This window comes from Malaclemys terrapin, chromosome 19 (assembly GCF_027887155.1).
Source record: "Malaclemys terrapin pileata isolate rMalTer1 chromosome 19, rMalTer1.hap1, whole genome shotgun sequence".
Lineage (NCBI taxonomy): Eukaryota > Metazoa > Chordata > Testudines > Emydidae > Malaclemys > Malaclemys terrapin.
In genome coordinates, this window is record NC_071523.1 from 5,806,161 (window position 1) to 5,830,606 (window position 24,446).

At 61.2% G+C, this 24,446-nt stretch overlaps 1 protein-coding gene across 2 annotated transcripts in view; it reads right to left on the reverse strand.

Annotated features, from left to right (window-relative positions):
* Positions 1-3,086: 3,086 nt before the first annotated feature.
* Positions 3,087-24,446, reverse strand: part of LOC128826260 (rho guanine nucleotide exchange factor 19-like) — a 30,723-nt gene continuing 9,363 nt past the window's right edge. For both annotated transcript variants that reach the window (XM_054009479.1, XM_054009480.1), the window contains exons 2-16: positions 22,275-22,924; positions 16,254-16,640; positions 15,538-15,634; positions 14,590-14,666; positions 13,852-14,102; positions 12,287-12,447; positions 11,661-11,813; positions 10,704-10,833; positions 8,260-8,334; positions 7,582-7,671; positions 6,655-6,818; positions 5,925-6,083; positions 5,294-5,373; positions 4,450-4,554; positions 3,087-4,336 (exon numbers count right to left, since the gene is read on the reverse strand). In XM_054009479.1, coding sequence (XP_053865454.1) covers positions 4,179-4,336; positions 4,450-4,554; positions 5,294-5,373; positions 5,925-6,083; positions 6,655-6,818; positions 7,582-7,671; positions 8,260-8,334; positions 10,704-10,833; positions 11,661-11,813; positions 12,287-12,447; positions 13,852-14,102; positions 14,590-14,666; positions 15,538-15,634; positions 16,254-16,640; positions 22,275-22,924 — 2,737 coding nt within the window. In that variant the 3' untranslated portion in view covers positions 3,087-4,178. The remainder of the gene's footprint in view (positions 4,337-4,449; positions 4,555-5,293; positions 5,374-5,924; positions 6,084-6,654; positions 6,819-7,581; positions 7,672-8,259; positions 8,335-10,703; positions 10,834-11,660; positions 11,814-12,286; positions 12,448-13,851; positions 14,103-14,589; positions 14,667-15,537; positions 15,635-16,253; positions 16,641-22,274; positions 22,925-24,446) is intronic.

Here is a 24,446-nt window from a genome sequence, read left to right on the forward strand (position 1 = left end):
CCAGAGTCGGGGGGTCGTTGACTTTATCTTCACTTTAGCAAAGCTTTTGATACGGTCTCCCACGGTATTTTTGCCAGCAAGTTAAAAAAGTAAGGATTGGCTGAATGGACTATAAGGTGGATAGAAAGCTGGCTAGATCGTCGGGCTCAACGGGTAGTGATCAATGGCTCCATGTCTAGTTGGCAGCCGGTATCAAGTGGAGTGCCCCAAGGGTCGGTCCTGGGGCCGGTTTTGTTCAACATCTTTATCAATGATCTGGATGATGGGATGGATTGCACCCTCAGCATGTTCACAGATGACACTAAGCTGGGGGGAGCGGTAGATACGCTGGAGGATAGAGATAGGATCCAGAATGACCTAGACAAATTGGAGGGTTGGGCCAAAAGAAACCTGATGAGGTTCAACAAGGACAAGTGCAGAGTCCTGCACTCAGGATGGAAGAATCCCAGCACCGCTACAGGCTGGGGACCGACTGGCTAAGCAGCAGTTCTGCAGAAAAGGACCTGGGGATTACAGTGGAAGCTGGATATGCGTCAGCAGTGTGCCCGTGTTGCCAAGAAGGCCAACGGCATATTGGGCTGCATTAGTAGGATCATTGCCAGCAGATCGAGGGAAGTGATTATTCCCCTCTATTCAGCACTGGTGAGGCCACACCTGGAGTATTGTGTCCAGTTTTGGGTCCCCCACTACAGAAAGGATGTGGACAAATTGGAGAGAGTCCGGTGGAGGTAATGAAAATGATTCGGGGGCTGGAGCTCATGACTTACGAGGAGAGGCTGAGGGAACTGAGTTTATTTAGTCTGCAGAAGAGAAGAGTGAAGGGGGATTTGAGAGCTGCTTTCAACTGGAAGGGGGGTTCCAAAGAGGATGGATCTAGACTGTTCATCAGTGGTACCAGATGACGGAACAAGGAGTAATGGCCTCAAGTTGCAGTGGGGGAGGTCTAGGTTGGATATTAGGAAACACTATTTCACTAGGAGGGTGGTGAAGCACTGGAATGGGTTACCTAGGGAGGTGGTGGAATCTCCTTCCTTAGAGGTTTTTAAGGTCAGGCTTGACAAAGCCCTGGCTGGGATGATTTAGTTGGGATTGGGTCCTGCTTTGAGCCGGGGGTTGGACTAGATGACCTCCTGAGGTCCCTTCCAACCCTGATATTCTTCTGTTTCCCAACAACTCACCTTCCCTGGTTCCCCTCGGCAGTGGCTGATTGCCAGGCCTGGGCTAAGTATGTGCTAAATAACCAAGCAGGCCACGGTCATGTGGGCAGAAGCGAGTGACCTGCAAGCTGCGCAGGACACCAGTCGGGAACAGCCCAGCCACAGCTGGGACAACGGCGGATGCAGGGGAGAAAGATTGAGGGGCGCTGGCAGAGCTCAGGGGAACCCTGGGATGAGGTAGCAGGAGGACAGGACTGAGGTGCGTTGCCATAGCAATGGAGAATCCCTGTCCACTGAGGGGCACCAGCAGAGCTGGGGGGGGGTGGGGGGCGCTCAGGAGTGGAATAGCAGGGGGCTGTGGATCGGGATTGAGGGACACCAGCAGGGCGGAGGGGGGGCGCTCAGGAGTGGAATAGCAGGGGGCTGCGGGTCGGGATTGAGGGACACCAGCAGGGCGGGGGGGGGCGCTCAGGAGTGGAATAGCAGGGGGTTGTGGGTCGGGATTGAGGGGCACCAGCACGGCGGGGGGGGGGGGCACTCAGGAGTGGAATAGCAGGGGGCTGCGGGTCGGGATTGAGGGGCACCAGCAGGGCGGGGGGGGGTGCTCAGGAGGAGAATAGCAGGGGACTGCGGGTCGGGATTGAGGGGCACCAGCAGGGCGGGGGGGCGCTCAGGAGTGGAATAGGAGGGGGCTGTGGGTCGGGATTGAGGGGCACCAGAAGGGCGGGGGAGGGGCGCTCAGGAGTGGAATAGCAGGGGGCTGCGGGTCAGGTTTGAGGGGCACCAGCAGGGTGGGGGGGGGCGCTCAGGAGGAGAATAGCAGGGGGCTGCGGGTCGGGATTGAGGGGCACCAGCAGGGCCGGGGGGCGCTCAGGAGTGGAATAGCAGGGGGCTGTGGGTCGGGATTGAGGGGCACCAGCAGGGCGGGGGGGGCACTCAGGAGTAGAATAGCAGGGGGCTGCGGGTCGGGATTGAGGGGCACCAGCAGGGCGGGGGGGCGCTCAGGAGTGGAATAGCAGGGGGTTGCGGGTCGGGATTGAGGGGCACCAGCAGGGCGGGGGGGCGCTCAGGAGGAGAATAGCAGGGGGCTGTGGATCGGGATTGAGGGACACCAGCAGGGCGGGGGGGCGCTCAGGAGTGGAATAGCAGGGGGTTGCGGGTCGGGATTGAGGGGCACCAGCTGGGCGGGGGGGCGTTCAGGAGGGGAATAGCAGGGGGCTGCGGGTCGGGATTGAGGGGCACCAGCAGGGCGGGGGGGCGCTCAGGAGTGGAATAGCAGGGGGCTGCGGGTCAGGTTTGAGGGGCACCAGCAGGGTGGGGGGGGGCGCTCAGGAGGAGAATAGCAGGGGGCTGCGGGTCGGGATTGAGGGGCACCAGCAGGGCGGGGGGGCGCTCAGGAGTGGAATAGCAGGGGGCTGCGGGTCAGGATTGAGGGGCACCAGCAGGGCAGGGGGGGCGCTCAGGAGTGGAATAACAGGGGGCTGCGGGTCGGGATTGAGGGGCACCAGCAGGGCGGGGGGGCGCTCAGGAGTGGAATAGCAGGGGGCTGCGGGTCGGGATTGAGGGGCACCAGCAGGGCGGGGGGGCGCTCAGGAGTGGAATAGCAGGGGGCTGCGGGTCGGGATTGAGGGGCACCAGCAGGGCGGGGGGGCGCTCAGGAGTGGAATAGCAGGGGGCTGCGGGTCGGGATTGAGGGGCACCAGCAGGGCAGGGGGGGCGCTCAGGAGTGGAATAACAGGGTGTTGCGGGTTTGGATTGAGGGGCACCAGCAGGGCAGGGGGGGCGCTCAGGAGTGGAATAACAGGGGGCTGTGGGTCGGGATTGAGGGGTACCAGTGGAGCTGGGGGAGGGGGGCGGCTCAGGAGGGGAATAGCCCAGCAGTGGGCACGGCCCAATGGAACAGTGAAAGAAACACCCTTCCCCCAGCAGTAAATTAAGGCCTTTACTGACGCGCGGCCCGTGCAAACTCAGCCCCTGCCCCGGCTCACTGGCCTCTCCCGGCCTCTCCCTCCTCCTTCGGCTCAGGCTGGAACAGCGGGTGAGACAGCAGCGGGGGCTGTTCCCGCCCTGGCTCCTTTGCGGACCCCCCAGCCATGGGCAGAGGATCCCGGCCCCCCGCCCCGTCCGGGCTGAGGCAGGAGCTGGGCCGGGCGGTGGTGGAGGGAGCCATGGCTGGCCCCTGCCATGACAACAAGGCAGATCCAGCCCCTCAGGCCATCGCAGGGGAGCGCCGGGGCCAGCGTGCCGGGCCAGCGGTGCCCAGGTTGGCAGAGCAGTACAACCTCCAGGGAAGGAGAGGGGCCCGAAGCCCGGCTTTGACGATGCTGTTTGGGGGGCAACCCCCTGCCTTGCAGCCCCCCTCAAAGAATGGGCAGCTCCGGGGATCACTAATGGGGTCCCTCTTCCCTGGTGTGATGCTGGCCCAGGCTGGCAGCGGTGGGAATGTGCCTCTCCACCCTACCCCTGAGAAGCCTGGGGGCCGTGGAGGTGGCGCGCTGCTTCCCCCACCGAGGTGCCCATCCCAGCGGGGGAGACGCTTGCCTGACTGGTTCCTGCGCTCCAGGCAGATGATGCTCTGAGTGGGGGAAGCCTGAACACACGAACGGCCGCACTGGGTCAGGCCAAGGGTCCCCCTCGCCCAGTATCCTGTTTCAGACAGGGGCCAGGGCAGAGAATTCATTGCCAGATGGTTACCCCCGGCTGGCCATGCCCGTGGGGACCAGGCCAGGATCCCACCCAGAGCAGCCAGGAGACCACGTAGAGAGCACGGAACAGCAGGTCTGTTTGTGGAGAGGGTTCCCGGGGCCTTGTTCCCTCCCTGGAGCCTGAGTCAGCGGTGGGGAGCGTGGAGACTGTGGGAGATCGGCCACCTGTTGCTACCGTCGCCCAGTGTAGTTCAGTGAGTGTGCCCAAGACGCTGACTCGGCAGCCCTGCCCCCAGCATTGTGTACATGGTCCTGCCCCCGCCGCAGGGCTCCGGCTGTGTTCCCAGAGTCTCTCCCGGCCGGCGCCCGGGCTGGCTCATGCCTGCTCCTCCTCCAGCTTGCGGGTGGCATGCTTGAGCCGGTCGTTCTCACGCAGGTTGCGCAGCCGGGCACCCCGGCTGGCGATCTCCTCCACGTGCCCCTGAGGGACCCAGCCCCTCTCCCCGTCCGACAGGCGGATCCCCTCGAGCCAGCCTGGGCGGGAGAGAAGGAAACATTAGGGAGGGGGGGTGGCACTGCCTGGCCTGCCAGCCGCTGCGGCTTCGGGGCTGGAGAGGGAGAAGAGCGATGAAGCCAGGGCCCCTCACCGTCGCTGGTCCTCGTCTTGACCCCCAGGATGTCCGCCTTCTCCAAGCTCAGCTCGTCGTGCTCCTGGGCCTTGTAGGCCTTGATGCACTGGACCTGGGCGGTATCTGGAAGCAGCAGCAAGACACAGAGGGTCACGTGCCGCCCGAGACCCCAGACAGGGCCCTTGTAAGCGGGGTTTGGGATCCGAGGGAAAGTGCTGAGGGAAACGCAGCGATTGTCATGCTCCGGTTCTTATCCCCTTCGCTAGGGCGCGGCCTGGGCTGCAGCAGGAGCAGAAGCCTCCGCGGCTGGTGTTCTGCTGCTGCCTTTTGCCGTTTGGAGCTGATCTGGACCTGACTGGGCCACGTGCCGAGCGAGGATCGGCCCACACCTGCAGCCCTCGGCAGAGGGAAATGGAGGTGCTGTTTTCGGAGCGCCAGCAGGGGGAAGAGCACGGAGCCAGTGTCCGGCTGCTTCTACCCAGTCTGGGACCCTCAAGGTTCCACCGGGGACAAAATCTCCCTAGTGATGTGGCTGGACACATCCCCCTGGAGCCAGTCCAGCCCTGCCTGAGCTCGGCTGGGAGCAGTGAGGGGCACGTGACTCCGGAAACGGCCTGACAGAGGAGTGACTGCTCCATGGCACTATGTTACCTGTGTGTGATTGGGGCACCTGGACGCTAGGTGCTGGGGGCAGGGGAGTACCCAGGGACGAGGGACAGAAGCCCACAGTCACAGCAGAGCTGCCGTGTCCAAAGCAGGGTCATGCCCCTGGGACCTGAGACCTTGGCAGACTTCATCCTGCTGCGGCCCGGTTGGTCCCTTGCTGGGTTCCAGGAGGGGGGCAGGCGCGTTCTCGGGGTACCTGCGTTCTCGGTGACATGCTCCCTGTCCGTCTGGGGGCTGGAGGGGACCATTGCCGAGATCCACCGCTGCTTCTCACTCCTGCGGGGCCAGACGGAGCTGGTCAGCACAGACCTGCTAGGACAGGCGAGGCTCCCAGAGAGCTCCCCAGACCGACCCCCTGATCTGAAAAGGCTCAGAACTGGGGAGAAGGTCACTGAGCTCCACTCAGGCCAAACCCAAATCCCAGATCCTGATGCCCCACAACTCCGGGAGGGTTCTGATCCAGCCCCGGGGGCAGGGCCAAACTTGGCAGCCTGTGGCCCAGCTCTGGTCCTTGCTGGAGCCTTGTGGAGCCACCCTGACGGGCATTCTGGTGAGCCCACCTCCAGGGCCAGCTGGGTCCCTCCGTACCCGGCAGCCTGGTGGCTTGGGGGATGCGTGTGATGCTCTGCCACAGGCGGGCTTGGTGCCCGTGTCAGCTGTGCCCACTGCTGGGACACTGGCGCTGCTCAAGGGCTAAGCAGGCCCCCTGCTGGTGGAGTCAGAGACAGCTCCCCGGCCATCGCTCAGCAGAAGCCTCCCCTTCCCCTCCCCTGGGGAGCTGGGCTGGGATGTCCCGTGGAGACAGCCCTGCCCCACTGGCCACTCACTCCGTCTGTGCCCGCAGCAAGACCTGGTGCTTCAGCCGCTGGCTGTCGAAGAGCTGGAGGTGGAAGATTTGTCCCGGGACCCCGTGAAGCTTCCTGCTCAGGTCGGTCACTTTCAGCTCCGGCATCTTGGCGTGAACAAAGACGGCGAATTTCCCCATCCTGGGCGAGACGGGCAAAGGGAGAGAGATGGTGACCGAGGGGCAGCAGCTCCCGGTGCTCAGCACCGACGCCTGGGGAGCGGGACACGCAGCTCCTGTGCAGGAGGGAACCGGGAAACGAGGCACGGGCAGGATCGGCTTTCGCTCTGGGGCCTGCCCCGCATGACAGACGGGCCCAGGCTGCGCATGCCCCAGGCTCCGCCGGGACTTCTCTCCTGCGGGCCAGAAACCACGACGAACGTGTCTGGGCTCAGAGCGCCGGGTGAATGAGGAGCCCCAAGCGCCTGCTCCCAAGCTGTGACCCGCTTTCTCCTCCCGGCACAGGGGCAACTGTGAGTGGGCCCAGTGGAGACCTGGCAGGAGAGCTGTCTACAGCCTGTTAGCCCAGGTTCTCGTCCCACTGCTGGGAGGACAGCGCACCGCCCCCTCCTGCTCCTCCAGCCCTGTGAGTGCAAGGGGGCCAGCGCGTGAACTCCAGCCGAGGAGAGCCAGGCCGGCTAGACCCACGTTCTGCAGGACTATCCCATCCATCCCATGCAGCTCGCCCCGCCTTCCCCCGCCCCGCCACTCACTCCTTCCTCCTGGAGAGCAAGAGGCAGTCATTGAAGAGGTGGAGATACACCATCTTGGTGGAGAGCTTGAACTTGGCGGCGAGGGTGCTGACGAGCTGCAGGTCCACTTCCACCAGCTCCCCGTGCTTCACGAGCCAGCGCGACTGCGAGATCAGCGGGAAGATCTGCCCAGGGCCCCGGCCCAGAAAGGAGAAGGAGACATCAGAGCCGGGAGGGTGTGCAAGGCTCCATCCCGGAGACACGAGGATCACCAGACCAGGACACATCAGTGGCCCAACGGCCTGGCCATAGCGTGAACCTCCCATGATGTAGCTGCACCAGGGGCTTGGCTGCTGGAGCCCTGGGGCTCGGTAAGGATGGGGAGCTCTTTACATTTCATTCTGGCTGTGGTTGGGGTGGGGGTGGCTGGGGGATCAGTAAAGGATACAGAGCATGAAGGAATATGTGGCCATGTGGCCATGTGGCATCCAGCGCCCATAGACTGCACGTCTCCACCCAGGTCAGCATGTGAACTCAGAGCCCATCACCTGCATGCTACGAGACTGGACTTCAAACCCCACTGGAGCCTGGGTTCCTAGGCAGGGCCGACTGAGCGTCACCCTGTCGAATGCACACCGTGTCGAACCCAGATGTGTCTGTGTCTAGAACACCTTTGGGGGGGGACACACCCTGTTCAGATCCCCATGGGGTGTACGTCTGTCTCTCTCCACTGGACACAGATTGGCACCAGCTGAGAATCTGGCTGTTTCGCCCCTGTGGCATCTCCTGCAGTCCCTGGAGTTGGCCCAAGACGCACACCCTCTGGCTGTGTTTTCTCGGGGAGATCCAGTCTCAGTCTGTGTTCTCTGGGTTCACTGCTTTCTGGGGGAAACTGACTTTCCAAGGACTCTGCCCCCCCCCTTCCCCTACACGAGTCCCCGCGCTCACCTTACTTTCAAAGTGGATTTTCTTGTTCAGATGAATGAGCTCCTCGGTTCTCTTCATGGACTGGACGCTGGCGTTGCATTCCTTCACAAGCTGGGGAGGCGAGGGAGCCGTTAGCCGCCGCCACGCTGAATCTCCGCTCAGCCAGTGCAGAGGGGCCAGAAAGCCCGCAGGGCCGGCCAGCTGAGAATCTCCCCCAGATGGCGCAGAGCCAGCAGAACTGGCCCCGGCGTCATCCCCAGAGAGCCCTGTGCTCTAGACAGTCCCGGCTGGCATACAGTCCTCTGGGGACACGGGGAGCGTTGTTGCCAGCTGGTGGAAGTTAGAGCTGCCCCAAGGCTGCTCTAACCTATGCCAACGCCCAGGGTTTTGCCAAGGTGTAAGCGATTCCCTGACAGTCCCCTCTGTGCCGCACCGCATTGCTACTCAGTGCCATGGAGAATCTGGGCCAAGACCACAGAGAGGACCCACAATTCTCCCTGCAAGGACACGTGCCCCAGTCACACACACCCCCCCGAATCAGAAAGGTCCCAAGCTACACCCTCCCCTCTCCCCACACAGCTCCAGTCACAGAGACGAAGCAGTGCCCACCCTGCTGTTCCACCGGCCAGCTCACGTGGAGAGAACCACAGGAAAGATTTGATCCCATTCTGAAAGCCCCTCCTGGCCTTCGCCAGTTACCTTCTGGAGCTGGTTGAAGGCCTTGGTGGCTGTGGCCTCATCCCGGGAGCCCTGCAACGTGCGTTTCAGGATGTTCTGCAAGCAGGAGGCAGAAAACGTATCGACTTAAGAAGCTTCAGACGCCCTGGGTGTCAGTCCCTAGCCAAACCCCTCAGCACCAGAGATCAGCAGCCCTGACCGGTACCGGGCTCACCGATCAGTAGCATGAATCCAACGCGAAGTGCCCCAGGAGCAGAACGGGTCGATGGCACCAGCAGATGCCCGAGCTACAGACTCAGACCTGTAGCGTGTTCGCGGTCGAATTCGGCTGGCGCCCGGTGAAGCCAGGGGGACTTTGCTGATCTCAGCACAGGCGCTCGGTAGCCCAACGATTGTGAGCTCTCCGTGGCAGGGGACGTGGCTGGTGTAGGCTGAGTCCGATGCACTGTGACCCTGCCCCTGGGGCAAACCTTTACAGGGCCCTTCGTGCTCTACTCTGGCCTCCTGGCTAACACAGACCAGGGCAACGTGATGGCAAAACCGGCCAAATCCAGTCCGCTCTCTCTGGTGCCGGTGACTGTCCCCCGGCCAGAGCCACGAGGAACAGGGTCCCGTGTGTTCTAAAAAGCAACTTAGGACACTTGAGCTATTTAATAACAGTCCTGGTCCCGGGCACGGTACCTGGCCATGGGGGTAACACTTACAGTATTGGGGGGCTTATATTGGGCCCCCCACCCGTGTACTGGGAGCTCCAGGCAGCTGGGGAAATCTCAGGGCAATCTAGTGTCTGATCAGGGGTCAGTGCAAATTGGTAGCTTTCCATGCAGGCTTTGGTCTCTCCTGCACATTAAATAACCATCATAGCTAACTCTCAGATGCCTCTGGTATCAGTCAATCTCAAAGCACAGCCCAAAGGAGATCAGTATCTTCACCCCCATTTCACAGCTGGGAAACTGAGGCATGAAGGGGCTGCGACTTGCCCGAGGTCGCCTAACAAGCCGGTAGCAGAGCTGGGAATAACACTCAGGTCTGGCTCTATCCACCAGGCCACGCTGCCTCCCTTGGTTCCCCTGAGCACCGCGGCAGCAGTCAGCGCAGGGAGTTCGCTTCCGGACGCAGAGTTAGGCGCCTGGTGCCAAAGGAAGGGATGGCCCAGCAGGGCTGTGGATCGAGGGGGGTATAAGGGAGAGGAGGGTGGTAGCATACACTGACTCCAGGCTGCCACTTGAGGTCACCGGTGCCCTACATCCCGGGCCTCTGAAAGCCACAGCTCTAACTGTGAAGCCCAGAGGCGGCGGCTGCCCAAGTCTGTGGCTCGGATATCTCCAGCCTGTGGGAAGCGGCACGTTGGACAGTTTGGGAGCTGTTTCTTTACATCTGGATCAGGCCGTCAGGCAGGGGCCATGCGGGGGAAGCCCATGGCAGACTCTCTCCAGAGAAGCGGAGAGAGTTCCTTGTGCAGTGTTGGAAGAAAGTGGCTCCCTCTGCTATTCTGCTCCATTGTCACCCGACAGCTCGCAATCGCGTTATGTTTGCCGATAGCTGGGGGAAATTTAATAACAGCCGGGCAGGACACGGGTGTTCCCGTCCTGTGACAAAACCATTTCCTGTTCCTTACTGGGACACAGCTGAAATCGTTCGGAGAGAGAGGGAGAGACCCACCCTAGAAGAGCCCGAAGCCGGGTGGTTAGAGCACTCAGCACGGTTGCCAGAGATCCTGCTCTGAATCCGGCAGATTCAGCCTGAGTTTCCCGGCCTTGGACAAGCCACGTCACCCCCTCCATGCCTCAGTTTCCCCATCCGTAAAATGACAATTGCTGCCCTTGTAAGGCACTTAAAACACTCCTACCCGGCAGTTTGGCGGGACCTGATCTCTGATCTACATAGAGAGCTAGCCGACAGAAATGCCCTGCAAACAGGTTTGAAGCAAGCCCTACATTGTTGGGTTGCTAACACCACAGGACCGGGCTCGGCATGAGAGATGGAAAGTGAAACCGCCTAAGACTGACCAATGTAGTGCCACCGAGAGAAAGGGCGCTGGTGGGTGGTGAAAGGTGACATGGGTTTTAACAATCTCCGGGGGACATCCTGCCATTTTGACAATGGCTTCGCTCTGCTTGTCACTCGGGCGCAGCCCCCAGGGAGCCCATCGGGAATTTGGCCCGAATAATAACAAAACAAACAGAATCCAAACAATGGGCCGTGTAGTAACACTGAGCCCCCCTCAGCTGCAGCTCTCCAAGCGCTTCACAAAGCTGGGGTATCCGCATAGGACGGGGAAAACTGAGGCACGGGGAGGGGAAGCGACATGCCCAGGGACGAACAATGAGTCAGTGGCAGAGATAGGCCTTAGATTGCATGTGGTGCCCTATAAATCAGGGCACTTCCCTTTAATGCCAGGCTGGCTCTGGCCGGACTGATACTCTCCAGCTACACCTCTGCCCTCCCTCCCCACCGGGGCTCACCTCCACCAGCATCTGCAAACGCATGACCCTCTGGAAGGGCAGGATGAGAAAGGAGGTGAGAGGTAAGCGCTGACACATTGGCCCCTCTTCCAGCTTTGCCAGGATCCCTGGGAATTTAGGATTGTCCTGCCTGGAGAAACGTGGCCAGGAATGTTAACAAGTCCCCAGAGCTGGGGAGCTAGGGGCAGAGGCTCCCGGAGTGCCAGGGGCAGCACACACAGCCGGGTCCCCAAAGCCCACCGGAGTCGGCGGAGACTTTCCACTGACATGAGTGGGCTGTTGGATCCAGCCACACGCAAGCACTGAGGCACCTGGAGCTCTCCATTGCAGCACCCGGGGGCCTTCTCCAGGAGCTGCCACCCCCGCCCCCGCCCCAGGAGACATCCCCGCAGGAACCAGCAGGATCCCAGACAGGGCGTGACAGGAGCCTTCGAAGAGGCCAGGGAGGGAGGTGGTGAGAAGGGGAAGCTGGTGAGAACCACCCGGCATCCCTGATGGACCAAATCCCTGAAGAGCTAAGAGGAGACAGAGATGGACACATAGAGAGGGGGGAAGGAGGCTGTGGGGAACACAGGGGACCCCCAGAGCTCCCCCAACCTACTCACCAGCCCCTATCCTGAGCTCCCGCCGTGCCTGTTCACCAGCCCCCCAAACCCAGAGCTCCCCTGGCCTGCTCACCACCACTCCCACCCAGAGTTCCCCCCGTGCCTGTTCACCTGCCCCCCAGCCCAGAGCTCCCCCCACCTGCTCACCAGCCCCCCCAGCCCAGAGCTCCCCCCGCCTGCTCACCAGCCTAGAGCTCCGCACCCCCCGCTTGCTCACCAGACCCCAATCCAGAGCCCCCCACACACACCTGCGCACCGCCCCCCAGCCCAGAGCTCCCCGCTCAGCTCTCCCATCTGTGTGTGGCCCCCCAAGGGTGGCGCTGTGAAGCGGGTGGGGGGGGGGCTCACGCACAGCAGGCGCTGGTAGGTCTGCTCCTGGTAGGCCTGGTTGGTGACGTAGGGCAGGTAGACCCGGCGGAAGGCCGGGCAGTGGCGCAGCACGATGTCGCAGATGTCGAAGCGCAGGATGTTCTCCTCCAGCCGCTCCTCCAGCTCCAGCAGGAACCTGCCGGCGAGCCAGGGGGCGAGACGGGGCCTTAGCAGGCAGGCGAACCCCAGCCCAGCCGGCCCCGAGGAAACCACCGGCCTTTCCCAGTGCTGGGCGGGGGCACTATGCCGCTGCCCTGGTCATGCCTGGGGATGCTCGAGGCACCGCTGGGAATGGTCTCCCTCCTGTCTGGAGAAGGGTCTTCCGCTCCCCCCAGCCCTGGATTAAGGTGTTAGACCCACAAGAGAACACCCAAGAGCAACACAAGTCTGCACCACAACCCCATGGTGCACTGAGCAGCAACATCTCCAGAACCTGGGCCCACCTGGACCAGGGCGCTGGGCAGAGCTGCAAGGAGAAGCGCCTGAGCCAGGTTCCCAGGTCACCTGAAATTGCCCCTCGGCTCGCTCCTGTCTCACACCCCCCTCCCCCCCCCGCTCCCCAGCAGCACCTTGCAGGTCAAAAGGCCCTGTCCCCTGGGAGGAGCTGACCTTTCGCTGACGTCCTTCACTTCGGGCAGCTTGGAGAAGAGCCACTGCTTCTCCTGGGCTCCCAGGCACTCGTTCAGCTCCCGCGAGTTCATGAAGTGCTCCACCGCGATGGAGAGGCTGTGGATGTAGGAGGCCTCCGAGGTGATCAGCTCAAACTTGGCCTGCCGGGGCGAGAGCGAGGGGGCGTGGGTTGCCAGGTGTCTGGTTTTCGACCAGAAAGTCTGCTCGAAAAAGGAACCTGGCAGAGTCCAGTCAGCAGTGCTGACCGGACACTAAAAGTCCGGTTACCTGCAGTAACCAGCCTCCGCCACTGGGGGATGGGAAGAGCAGCAGCTGCTGGAGCCTGGAGGAGCAGCAGAGCGCTCAGGAATGGCTCTGGTGTAGAGGGGTACCAGCGGCTCCCCCGTCCTGCCCCACTCACCCCCCCAATCCCGGAGCCCGGCTCTCCCTCCCGCACCCTGCCCCAATCACCCCTAGCGCCATGCTCAGCTGGCAGGGGGAGGGTGGTGGAGAGAGCAGCAAGCCACAGTGCGGGGGAGAAAGAGGAGCGGGGGGGTCTCAAGAGAAAGAGGTGGAGCAAGGGGCGGGGCCTCGGGGAAGGGGTGGAGCAGTGGGCGGGGGAGAAAGTTGGCCACCGTAGAGGGGGCGCAGGTAATGTGACGGGGGCATGCAGCAGCAGCGGCAGTGCGAGCAACAGGTGCTGCGGAGATCAGCTGTTAGGAGGCAGAGGCTGAGCCCCTCCCCTGCCCCCTCGCCCTCTTGGGGGCGTCTCAGCCTTTCCTGAATCACAGCACTGGGGGGGCTCCCCAAAGGCCTGGCCTGGCAGCCCTGGCGAGGGCAGGGCCCAGCACCGGCAGGTGCTGCCCACGCTTCCCAACCCAAACCTGGTGATCCCCGTGATCTGACCAGCAGCCTCCCTGCCGGAGCCCCGTGCTTCCCCACTGCAGCTCGACCTCCTGGGCCTGCAGCTCTGCCAAGGGGCATGATTCCCATCAGCTTTTCTACTGCTTTGCTGTGTCTGCCACCCTCACCCGTTCCCCAGCTCCCGGTGCCCCTCAGGCCTGACCCGCAGCCCCTGCTATCCCAGCCCTGGGCTCCCCCATCCCCCAGCTCTGCCGGTGCCCCTCAGCCCTGACCCACAGCCCCCTGCTATCCCAGCCCTGGGCTCCCCCATCCCCCAGCTCTGCCGGTGCCCCTCAGCCCTGACCCGCAGCCCCCTGCTATCCCAGCCCTGGGCTCCCCCATCCCCCAGCTCTGCCGGTGCCCCTCAGCCCTGACCCGCAGCCCCCTGCTAGCCCAGTGCTGGTGATGGCCCTGTGAATGCATCGGGGGGGCAGGGAGGGGGAAGAGCGACTGAAGCTAACGGACAATGTGGGCCCAAGAACAATGGAATCAATGGCAGGAACCCGCCGGCCCAGGAGGGTCCTGCCAGCCCTGGGGTCCCAGGCCGGGGCCGATGCCCAGTAACTGCCAGGCCTGGCTCTGTGTGGGCGATGGCTGGCCAAGCACTGGGAAACGCTTTGCGTCCCGGTGCCCAGGCTCCGAGCAGGGCGCCGGCCCCTCACCTCCTGCAGCTTGCACTCCTGGAGGCTGATGGTGCCGAGCAGCCCGCTGCCCCGCACGTCCGGGATGTCCTGCCACAGCGAGAAGGTGGAGCCGCGGGATGAGCGCTGCGAGCGGAACGAGCTGCTGGGCGACAGGTTGGTCTTGGGCGGCGCCAGGGCGGCCTCCTCCTCCTCCACCAGGGCGTCCTCCCGCTGCTGCCGCTGGATCTCCCGGGCGATAGCGGCGTCGCTGTATTCCTGGTACAGGACGGCTATGGGGGTCGGGGGGGTCAGCGTCCGGGCACTGGGCCGAGGGGGCCCTTCAGCAGGGAACGAGACGCCATCCCCAGGGCGAAGGGGCACCCCTCGTGGGGCCCTAGGGTAACCCCGGGCAGGCATGGCCTGGGTGGGGCAGTGGCTGGCACTATGGCTAGGAGCAGGGGCACTGGCCTGGGTCTAAGGGCCGGGGTGGGGAGAAGGGGACTGGCAGAGGGGAGGGTCCGCGCCAGCTTTGCCCTCTGCCAACTAGCCAGGCCAGGGGCACAGGCCAACAGCTCCTTCCCTCTGTGCCCATTTCAGGCAGGCACATCTCTCCGGCGTCTGTGCCCTGTGCTGCCGGCTGGCTCTGGACCAGGCAGCAGATACCCAGGATAGGGGCGCACTGGCTGGCTGTGGGGGGGCCACGTGACCCCTGCCCCGGGGTCAAAGGGCTCAGCACGGCTGGGACGTGGGCTCCTAAAGGCGGAGGGGAAATCTTACAGTTCAGCAGGAACCTCGACTGCCGCCTCTCGTGCTGGACCAAAGCGCTCGGGCACCCACCCGGCTCCGCCTCGCTCCTACAGAGGGGAACACACCGGGCGGGGGGTGAGGGCTGGAGTCTGCACCCCCCCACACACTGACTTGTAGGGTGGAGGATCAGGGCCTGGGGGCTGAGTCGCTCCATGGGGCCTGATCCTGAGTTCGCTTACCCAAGTGCCAATCAGGAGTGGCAGCAGGACCAGGGCCTCTCTGCCGACACTACATTCACTGCCCCAGCCGGGCGCCCGGCCCTATGGACACGGCCCTGCTCCTCCATTACCTGCGCCTGGGACAGGCCTCACACCAGCCCCAGGGGGGTGACCTGCACCTTGCAAGGCCAGCAGCATACTATGAGGAGGGTGGGGCCATCAGAGCCTGCCTGTCTGGCCAGGTGTTAGCGCCAGGTGAACACGGAGCGGATCATTTACTGGTTATTTTAGGATCTTAAAAAAATCAAAAATCAATAAAAAGGAGAGAGCAAAGACGATTAGAAAACAGAGGGGCTGAGAAACGCCTCTTGTGTGCCTCTCCCCTGGGCGTCCAGCCTGGCTCAGATGTGCCTCGGGGCTGCAGTGGGTGAAATGGGGGACACACTCCCCACACTGTGGGACCAGGCTCGGGGCCATGGGGCGGATGTCAGGGGGGCTCACCCCCTTCTCCATTGAGTTTAGTTCGCGGCGCTGGGTTTCTGGGGTCTAGTTCACAGCACTCACCGATCACTGGGTTTGCAGCCCAGACCCCGCCAGCCCATGCCCTGGGAAATCCAGCTGCTCCGAGGAACTCGGCGTCACCTTCCTCCATCTCCCCTCTCTCGACGGTCCCGATCCCTGCGGCCTGCCCACTTGCCTGTGCCTTCTGGTGGGCTGGGAACACCCCCCTTGGGTCGTGGGCGCTCCCCACTGGCCTTACCTAAGACAGACGTTCCCTGCCTCGCTGGGCGACTCTGGGGACGGGAGGCCATCGCTGCCTGTGCTGCTGCGGCTCCGCTCCCTTCCATGCGGTTTACCTGCAAGGATGGACGGCAGCTTCACAGCCAATCAGGGAGGAGCTGGGCTGGCGTCTGTGTCAGGGCGCCCTTCCTCCCCTGCCTCCATTGGTCCATCGCTAACCTGCCTCGAACAGGCCTAACAGCTCAGGGGAAGAGGGAAAATCCCATCATGCACCTGCGCGATGATGGGGGCAGAGAGGGAAAGCGAGCCAGGATTCCACCCCGTCTCTTCACCACGGCCATGGCGACTCCACCCCCTTCTCACGCTTTCCCTGCCAGTCCGAGAGGAAGCACATGGGTGGGGGGAGGGAGATGTGCCGCTTCCGCCCGCGTCTCCTCCCAGGAACGTGGTTCTCCACCATCTTCATTCAGGGGGACCACTCGACGAGAGAGACCTTGTGGACCACCATCACCACTCCCAGACCTCGCCACTGAATGTGGACTGGGAGGGAGGTCCCCCAGGCCGGGCACCAAGGACCACAGGCCTGTATACCATAGCGTGAAAGCCGCTAACCTGCCGCTCTAGCGGGACTGAGCATCTGATGCAAAGGGCGTTGGAGCCAACGGAAAGAAAGAAAGAGGCCCCAAGCCGACCATACCAGTTTGACCAGTAAGCCCAGTGTGAGAATCCCAATACCTTCCTGGCTCGCCCCTTTCTCCTTGGAAGCGCTCCTGGCGGAGAAAGACTTGCCCAGCTTGAGGGAGAAGGTCGCCCTGCGCTGAGACAGCTGCAGTTTGTTCATGAGCTCCGAGGCCGAGAAGCGCCGCCTCTCCTGCTCCGCCGAGCCCTTGGCGCTCCGGCCAGCCGAGCACGGGGGCAGCGCCAGGTCCAGAGTCTCGGGCACCGCGTGGGGAGGCCCCTCAGGAGCCGGCCTCAGGTCCAGCGGCTCCATCCCCCGCAGCGCGAGCTCCCCCGCACACCTGCCATCCTCGTGGACTGGGGACCCTGGGAAAACGGCGTCTCCATCCAGGCTGGGGGTCGTGTCGCTGAGAGTCTCGGGGGAGTAGACCCTGATCTTCCTCCCTGGAAGGACAGAGGAGCTTCGGTGATGATTAGGCCCCAGCTAGCAGGGAAGTGGGGCACATGGGAGCAGGGCTGCTTGGGCCCAACAGAGCAGAGCTGCCCCGGGAAGACAGCTCATGGTGCTGCTCCATGCCCTGGAACTCAGGGCCTGCCACCCTGGGAGCTTTTCCAGCCTCACGGTGCTACCGCCACACGGGGCATCAGTAGGCCTTAAGCCCAGGAGTGCTAGCACAGACCTCTGCCACTCGAGCTGAAGGAGAAGCTCCACCTGCTGGCAGCAGCAGAAGGCTATTATCCTCTCTGTGGATTAATCACCAGAAGGGGACACGACACACACGAGGTGTGTGCGTAACCTTCCACCCCCGAGACCCCAGAATGCTGAGCCTGTCTCTGCCTGCCTCTACCTGTTTTCACAACAACATCTGACCTTTACAGCAGCTTCTGGCCAGGGGGTCGCAGCGAATCAAGCCCCACAGCTGCCCCCCCCCCATTGTGAGACGGGATATTCCCTAAAAAGAACAGGAGTACTTGTGGCACCTTAGAGACTAACAAATTTATTAGAGCATAAGCTTTCGTGGACTACAGCCCACTTCTTCGGATGCATAAGAAGTGGGCTGTAGTCCACGAAAGCTTATGCTCTAATAAATTTGTTAGTCTCTAAGGTGCCACAAGTACTCCTGTTCTTTTTGCGGATACAGACTAACACGGCTTCTACTCTGAAACCTGGGATATTCCCTGTTCTCCAGAGGGGGAAACTGAGGCACAGAGGAAGCCAATAGCTGATCCTGAAATAGAATCTGGGCCTCCTGACTCCCAGCCACCAGGCCGTCCTCCCTCTAGGTGCAGCGTGAGCAGCCAACATGCGGTTGCACCAGCAAACAAAGCTGTGGGCTCGTGTCTGCACGGTACTGTTTGCAGACATGTTTCCAGATGGAATTCGTTGGGCCCATGGGAGTTAGGCACCTAAGCCCTTTGAGGAGCCGGACCTCGGACCCTGGCACGGCAGGACTGTGTCCCCACTGGGGCACCCGGGCATGTGATGTGCACTTAGCCGGCTGGATTTTAAAGAATCCTTATTGAGGTTGCAGGAACAAACCATCCCGATGTGTAGAAAGAATAGTAAATATGGCAGGCGACCAGCTTGGCTAAACAGTGAAATCCTTGCTGATCTTAAACGCAAAAAAGAGGCTTATAAGAAGTGGAAGATTGGACAAATGACCAGGGAGGAGTATAAAAATATTGCTCAGGCATGCAGGAGTGAAATCAGGAAGGCCAAATCACACTTGGAGTTGCAGCTAGCAAGAGATGTTAAGAGTAACAAGAAGGGTTTCTTCAGGTATGTTAGCAACAAGAAGAAAATCAAGGAAAGTGTGGGCCCCTTACTGAACGAGGGAGGCAACCTAGTGACTGAGGATGTGGAAAAAGCTAATGTACTCAATGATTTTTTTGCCTCTGTCTTCACACACAAGGTCAGCTCCCAGATTGCTGCACTGGGCAGTACAGCATGGGGAGAAGGTGACCAGCCCTCTGTGGAGAAAGAAGTGGTTCGGGACTATTTAGAAAAACTGGACGTGCACAAGTCCATGGGGCCGGATGCGCTGCATCCGAGGGTGCTAAAGGAGTTGGCGGGTGAGATTGCAGAGCCATTAGCCATTATTTTTGAAAACTCATGGCGATCGGGGGAGGTCCCAGATGACTGGAAAAAGGCTAATGTAGTGCCCATCTTTAAAAAAGGGAAGAAGGAGGATCTGGGGAACTACAGGCCAGTCAGCCTCACCTCAGTCCCTGGAAAAATTATGGAGCAGGTCCTCAAGGAATCAATTATGAAACATTTAGAGGAAAGGAAAGTGATCAGGAACAGTCAGCATGGATTCACGAAGGGGAAGTCGTGCCTGACTAACCTAATTGCCTTCTATGATGAGATAACTGGCTCTGTGGATGAGGGGAAAGCAGTGGATGTGTTATTTCTTGACTTTAGCAAAGCTTTTGATACTGTCTCCCACAGTATTCTTGCCACCAAGTTAAAGAAGTATGGGCTGGATGAATGGACTGTAAGGTGGATAGAAAGCTGGCTAGATCGTCGGGCTCAACGGGTAGTGATCAATGGCTCCATGTCTAGTTGGCAGCCGGTTTCAAGTGGAGTGCCCCAAGGGTCGGTCCTGGGGCCGGTTTTGTTTAATATCTTTATTAATGATCTGGAGGATGGTGTGGACTGCACTCTCAGCAAGTTTGCAGATGACACTAAACTAGGAGGCGTGGTAGATACACTAGAGGGTAGGGATCGGATCCAGAGGGACCTAGACAAATTAGAGGATTGGGCAGAAAAAAACCTGATGAGGTTCAACAAGGACAAGTGCAGAGTCCTGCACTTAGGACGGAAGAATCCCATGCACTGCTACAGACTAGGGACCGAATGGCTAGGTAGCAGTTCTGCTGAAAAGGACCTAGGGGTCACAGTGGACGAGAAGCTGGATATGAGTCAACAGTGTGCTCTTGTTGCCAAGAAGGCTAACGGCATTTTGGGCTGTATAAGTAGGGGCATTGCCAGCAGATCGAGGAACGTGATCGTTCCCCTTTATTCGACATTGGTGAGGCCTCATCTGGAATACTGTGTCCAGTTTTGGGCCCCACACTACAAGAAGGATGTGGAAAAATTGGAAAGAGTCCAGCGGAGGGCAACAAAAATGATTAGGGGTCTGGAGCACATGACTTATGAGGAGAGGCTGAGGGAAACTGGGATTGTTTAGTCTCCAGAAGCGAAGAATGAGGGGGGATTTGATAGCAGCCTTCAACTACCTGAAGGGGGGTTCCAAAGAGGATGGAGCTCGGCTGTTCTCAGTGGTGGCAGATGACAGAACAAGGAGCAATGGTCTCAAGTTGCGGTGGGGGAGGTCCAGGTTGGATATCAGGAAAAACTATTTCACTAGGAGGGTGGTGAAACACTGGAATGCGTTACCTAGGGAGGTGGTGGAGTCTCCTTCCTTGGAGGTTTTTAAGGCCCGGCTTGACAAAGCCCTGGCTGGGATGATTTAGCTGGGAATTGGTCCTGCTTTGAGCAGGGGGTTGGACTAGATGACCTCTTGAGGTCCCTTCCAACTCTGATATTCTATGATTCTATGATTCTATGATTTCGCCTGCAGCCTCGTTCCCCCTGGGCAGCGGGAGCAGATGGCAGACAGTGGCGTCTGCCCAGCTGTTTGTCACAGGTGCTGCCTCCCGAGAGGTGCGTGCTGCCCTCTGCTCCTGTCACACGCGCAGGCGCCGGCTCAGCCTGGGGAGAGGGCACTGGAGGTTGCTCCCGGCGCAGCCCTGCGCCAGGCCAGGGAGCTGGATTTCATTCCGGTTCCTGCATCGTCAATGGCACTGCTAACTGGGTTCCAGCTGAACCCCGGGGCTCCCAGGCAAGGGCCCTAAAACCACTGGGCCGGCCTGCCTGTCAGAAACCAGACGCTGCACAGTAAATAACCAAACAGCATTTTCCAGGATCGGCTGCCTTCCTATGATCCCAGAGGGCACTACCAAGGGAGGCTATTGCACAGTGCCACGTGTGACCAGGACAAGGGGATCTGCGAGCTGGTGCCCCCCAAATGACTTATTGCCGGCTAGTGCTCGGACTGCGGCTCACTGAGCTCCTCTTGTCCGGTCCCTGCAAACACGGCCTGGACGATGCCTCCGGGGCCCCTTGGAGGGCTTGCTATTTTTGCAGAAATGCTATCCCAGAATGCTTTGCAGCATCCGGCGCAGTGAATTGCTGCTCTCTTGGGGCTGATGGGCTCCGTGGTCCGTTGTTTCCTGACCGGGGGTTGCCCTGCCCACGCTGCGGCGCTCTCCTGGCACGGGTGTGGCATGGAACACAGGAGCTGGAGTTGCCACTTCTGGGGTACAGAACAGCAGGGCATCTGGGATGATCCTGAGCCCGTAAAACTGGCCTGGCCGTGGGGACTGAGCACCCTGACAGATTTACCGGGGCAGCTACCTCAAACCAGGGACGACCCTGGGAAACTGGACAGGGGCCACTCTAAGCTCAGCCCAAAGGTTTGGAGACTGGTTCAGCACAGAAGCCTCCCAGAAACGCCCTCAGCACCTGCCATCACTGACATGACATGCCCCGTAGGGGCTACAGTTCCCTCCTGGAGTCCCCAGGAATTCAAGATTATGTCATGCAATGAAACTTCCAACCAAAACTGGCATCCCTGGCGGGGTCCCAAATCCAGGCTCTGGTGGGGGGTAAATTCCAGCGCCGGTGTGACGCTGGCAGACTGGGTGCCAGCTCATGCCATGGTCCCCCTGCCTCCACTGACTACGGATAACTACATAGCTGCAAGCCACCTGGCTCACCTGGGCATTGGGATTGTGGAAACAGGCACTAGAGTTATCCGAGTGGGTTTAGCGTTCTGACTTTCTGGTGCGTGGCTGCCGGCGTTCGTCTCACGTATAACGCCTGCAGCCCGTATTGTAGGGCAATATTTGAGCGTTTGCCTTGTGAGCCTCTGGGACCGTGTAAATGGCTGGAGAGGAGAGAGACACTGAGTCGTGTGAAACGCTGGGCCCCCACGGCAGGGGTTGTCTGTCCAGCAAGGAAGGCCCATCGCACCAGGCGCACTAGCCTGGAACATTAAAGAAGACAAAAGCCTTTGTTGTTTACTCTCCCTCCCATGAAGATGAGGCATGCGGGTGAATTCCTCCCATTAGCTGAGTTTGCAGCTCAGAGCAGAAGAGGAGAAGGGAGTGAAAAGCCCTAAATGGAAGGAACTGCATCTTTATGCTGCCTGGACTTGCGGGGGAGGAGGGCAAGGTTTACTAGGCAGAAGCGAAAGATCCCCAGTGCTTCGCCTGGGTTAGCCCTGAGGGACACACTTCTTTGCTTTTCAGCCTGTGGGCCGCAGACCAAAGGGGGCCGCGGACCGTGTCTACGATTCCCAAAGGGGTCCGCACCTGCATTCGAAACGTGTTAGGGGTCCGCAAATGGGAAAACTGCTGCTCTCGAATAAATCTTCAGATTGTTTATTACAGGATTGGCTACAAACGGCTCCACCGTGCTGTTAACCTGGGGTAAGCGACCGGTCCTTTGGGACAGGAAGTAATCTGAATATTGCTGTAATCCTTGGTGTAAGGGACCATCTGTCACAAAGGCAGACTCACTGGGTGGCGAGACAGATCAGAGCGCCCACGGGGACTGGCTGGGCCTCCATGGTTAGGGCTGTGACAGGGGTTTGCCCTTGATCCTTGGTTGGTGAAATCAACGTATTGAACTCCCAACCAATCGGGGGTTCTGCCCTCATACTACACCCTGAGGTTCGCACTCATGCTCGTATGCCACTGCAGGACAGCTGGGACCAGACCCCTGCTCCTGTTCGAACCCCACAGGCCCCACCCCTGCGCTGGAGGAGCATGGCCGGAGGGGAGAGTGGAAGATCATAAACGTTCCCGTCTGGCCTTCAGCTCTATGCCTCCTCCCTAGCATGCCCTGCCAGACGCCCCCTCTCAGAGACCCCCAGCTTGTGTGGTACCCGCAAAGGGGCATCCAGGGTGGGCAGGGCTCCCACCCCCCAGATGTGGCCAGACCCCCTCTGCCTGCCCTTCCTGTCCAGCCTCCCCTGTGAAACCAGCCTTTTCCCGGCACGCAATACTCACAGGCCAGCTTCTCCTTCTCCACCCCATGGGATCCTTGCCCCTGGGACTCGGGCATCAGCGGGGGGCTCGTGGGCCCCCCGACGACGTCGTGGAAAGAGGAGTCGCTGTGAGACGAGGGCGGCTCGAAGGTGGTGCCGTGAAGCCAGCTGTCCGCTTTCCCCACCACCTGCTGTCCCTGGGGGGCAGCGATCCCCGCCGCCTCTGGGTGAGTCCCGGAGCCCCCGCCCGCAGCATCGCCTCCAAAGGGGACCCCGGAGTCCGGGATCCAGCCCAGGCTGGGGTGGAAGTCTGGGTAGCTGTGATGGCGGGGGGGCCAGCCTTCGGGGCTCAGCTGCAGGCTTCCCCACCCATCCATGGGGCTGCTGTGGGAGCTGAGGAGCCCCCGGCCCTCCGAGGAGCACGGGACGAGACTAAAGTCCCCCTGACCAGGAGGCTGGAGGTTGGGGAGCTCCACGAAGGACAAACTCTCCTGCTTGCAGACGGCCACGTGGTGCCTCGCTCGGCAAGGCCTGTCCCCCAGGGCCTGGGGCCCACCCACGGTGAGGATCCCCATCTGCTGGCTCCCCGCTCGGTAGGGCAGCGACGTCAGGTGTGGCTGGAAGTCCGGCCGGGGGCCGTATTCCATCACCGAGGGCCGGCCTGCCCTAGACCTGTAGGGGAGAAACAACGGGACCGCGTCAGGCACGGGCAGGCCACAGGCCAGGTCCCTCTCCGAGGCAGGAGGTGACGCCAGGGCCTGAAATGTCCCCCGAAGTCTGGCTGGGAGCAGGTGGGGAGCTAACCGGGTCAGTGCGGGGAGGGGTGTCTCCAAATGGGATCAGTCTCCCACCCCCCGTTAGAGGGTAGCATCTGCAGCAACCATTAAACCGCCCAGTTCTCCCAGCTGGCCTGGGCCTGGCCAGCCCGTGGGGAAGGGGAACAGGGCACCCGTCTGCCTGTCCTGCAAGTGGATCTCAGAACCCGTCTCCAGATGTCACCCTTCATCCCCACTCCCTGTCTGCTCCCAAGACCAGGCCTGTCCGCTGCACGTATCAGCAGGTGACCGGTAGCCCTGCAGGGCAGCAGACTTGGGCTCGAGACCCTCCTCGGCCATGTGGGCTTGAGCAGGACCCTTGGGTCCCCCATGAGACCTGCTGCTCTTGCCTCATTTCCCTGCAGCACCTCCTGCTGGGAGAGGCTGGGAATGCCGGCACAGTCAGTGCTCCTGCCCCATTTCCCACAGCACCTCCTGCTGGGAGAGGCTGGGACTGGCGTGTCCGCGCTCCCCCACCGCCTGTGCCCCGGCACTGTTCCCCATCACGGTGACCTCTCTCGGGAGAGCCTGGGCCCAGAACAGGGGACCCAGGGGCACGGGCTGCAATCGGTACAGAGACTCCCCTCTCCCCCGCTGCACCCTGTGACGAAGTGGGGGATTTTCTTGTTTGTTTTCTTGTTTTCGGTGGGGTTTCAATGGTTTGCATGCGGAGGGGGTGGGACTCAGTTTCTCTGGGTGTTACTGGTTTAATGAGGTGAGGGGAGAGGGAGTTTGTTGTTACAGAGGACCGGAGAGGGAACGTGGGACCCCAGCCAATGGCCTGGAGGATGGATACCCCAGCAGCCGGACCCAGAGACCCAGATCAGGAATCGCAGCCGGTTCTGGCCAGTGGGCGGACAATGGGCTGCAGAGTGAGGAGCCAGTGACCGAACCAGCCGGTTCCAGCCAGAGGACAGAAGCGAGGAGAGGAGGCCCCGGTTTACGACCCTGTTTACCTGGAGAGAAGACAATGGACCGAGCGGGGTCTGGGGCTGGTGATCTCAGAGGCCCAGCTGGGAGCAGCGGGGCTCTGGGCTGGAGAGGGGGAGCAGGCAGAGCCCACCTGGATGCAGAGAGACTGGGGTGTGCTGGGCTGAGGGAGGCCAGGCCTGGGGCCCTGAGAGTTTCCTGTGCTGTGTTCAACTCTCAATAAACCCTCCTGTTTTACACTGGCTGAGAGTCACTCTGGTCTAGAGAACAGAGTTGCATCAACCCCTTCGGGGGTGGAGGCCCGGGGGGTCCAGAGCGAGGGGACTCCCTGAGGGGGCCCACAGCAGAGACAGACATGCTAAGGCTCAGAGAGGTGCGGCTCCAGGAGGTGGAGGGGCCTGACCCCGAGAGAGAATGGACCCCCGAGAAGAGCTGTCGCACTGAAAGGG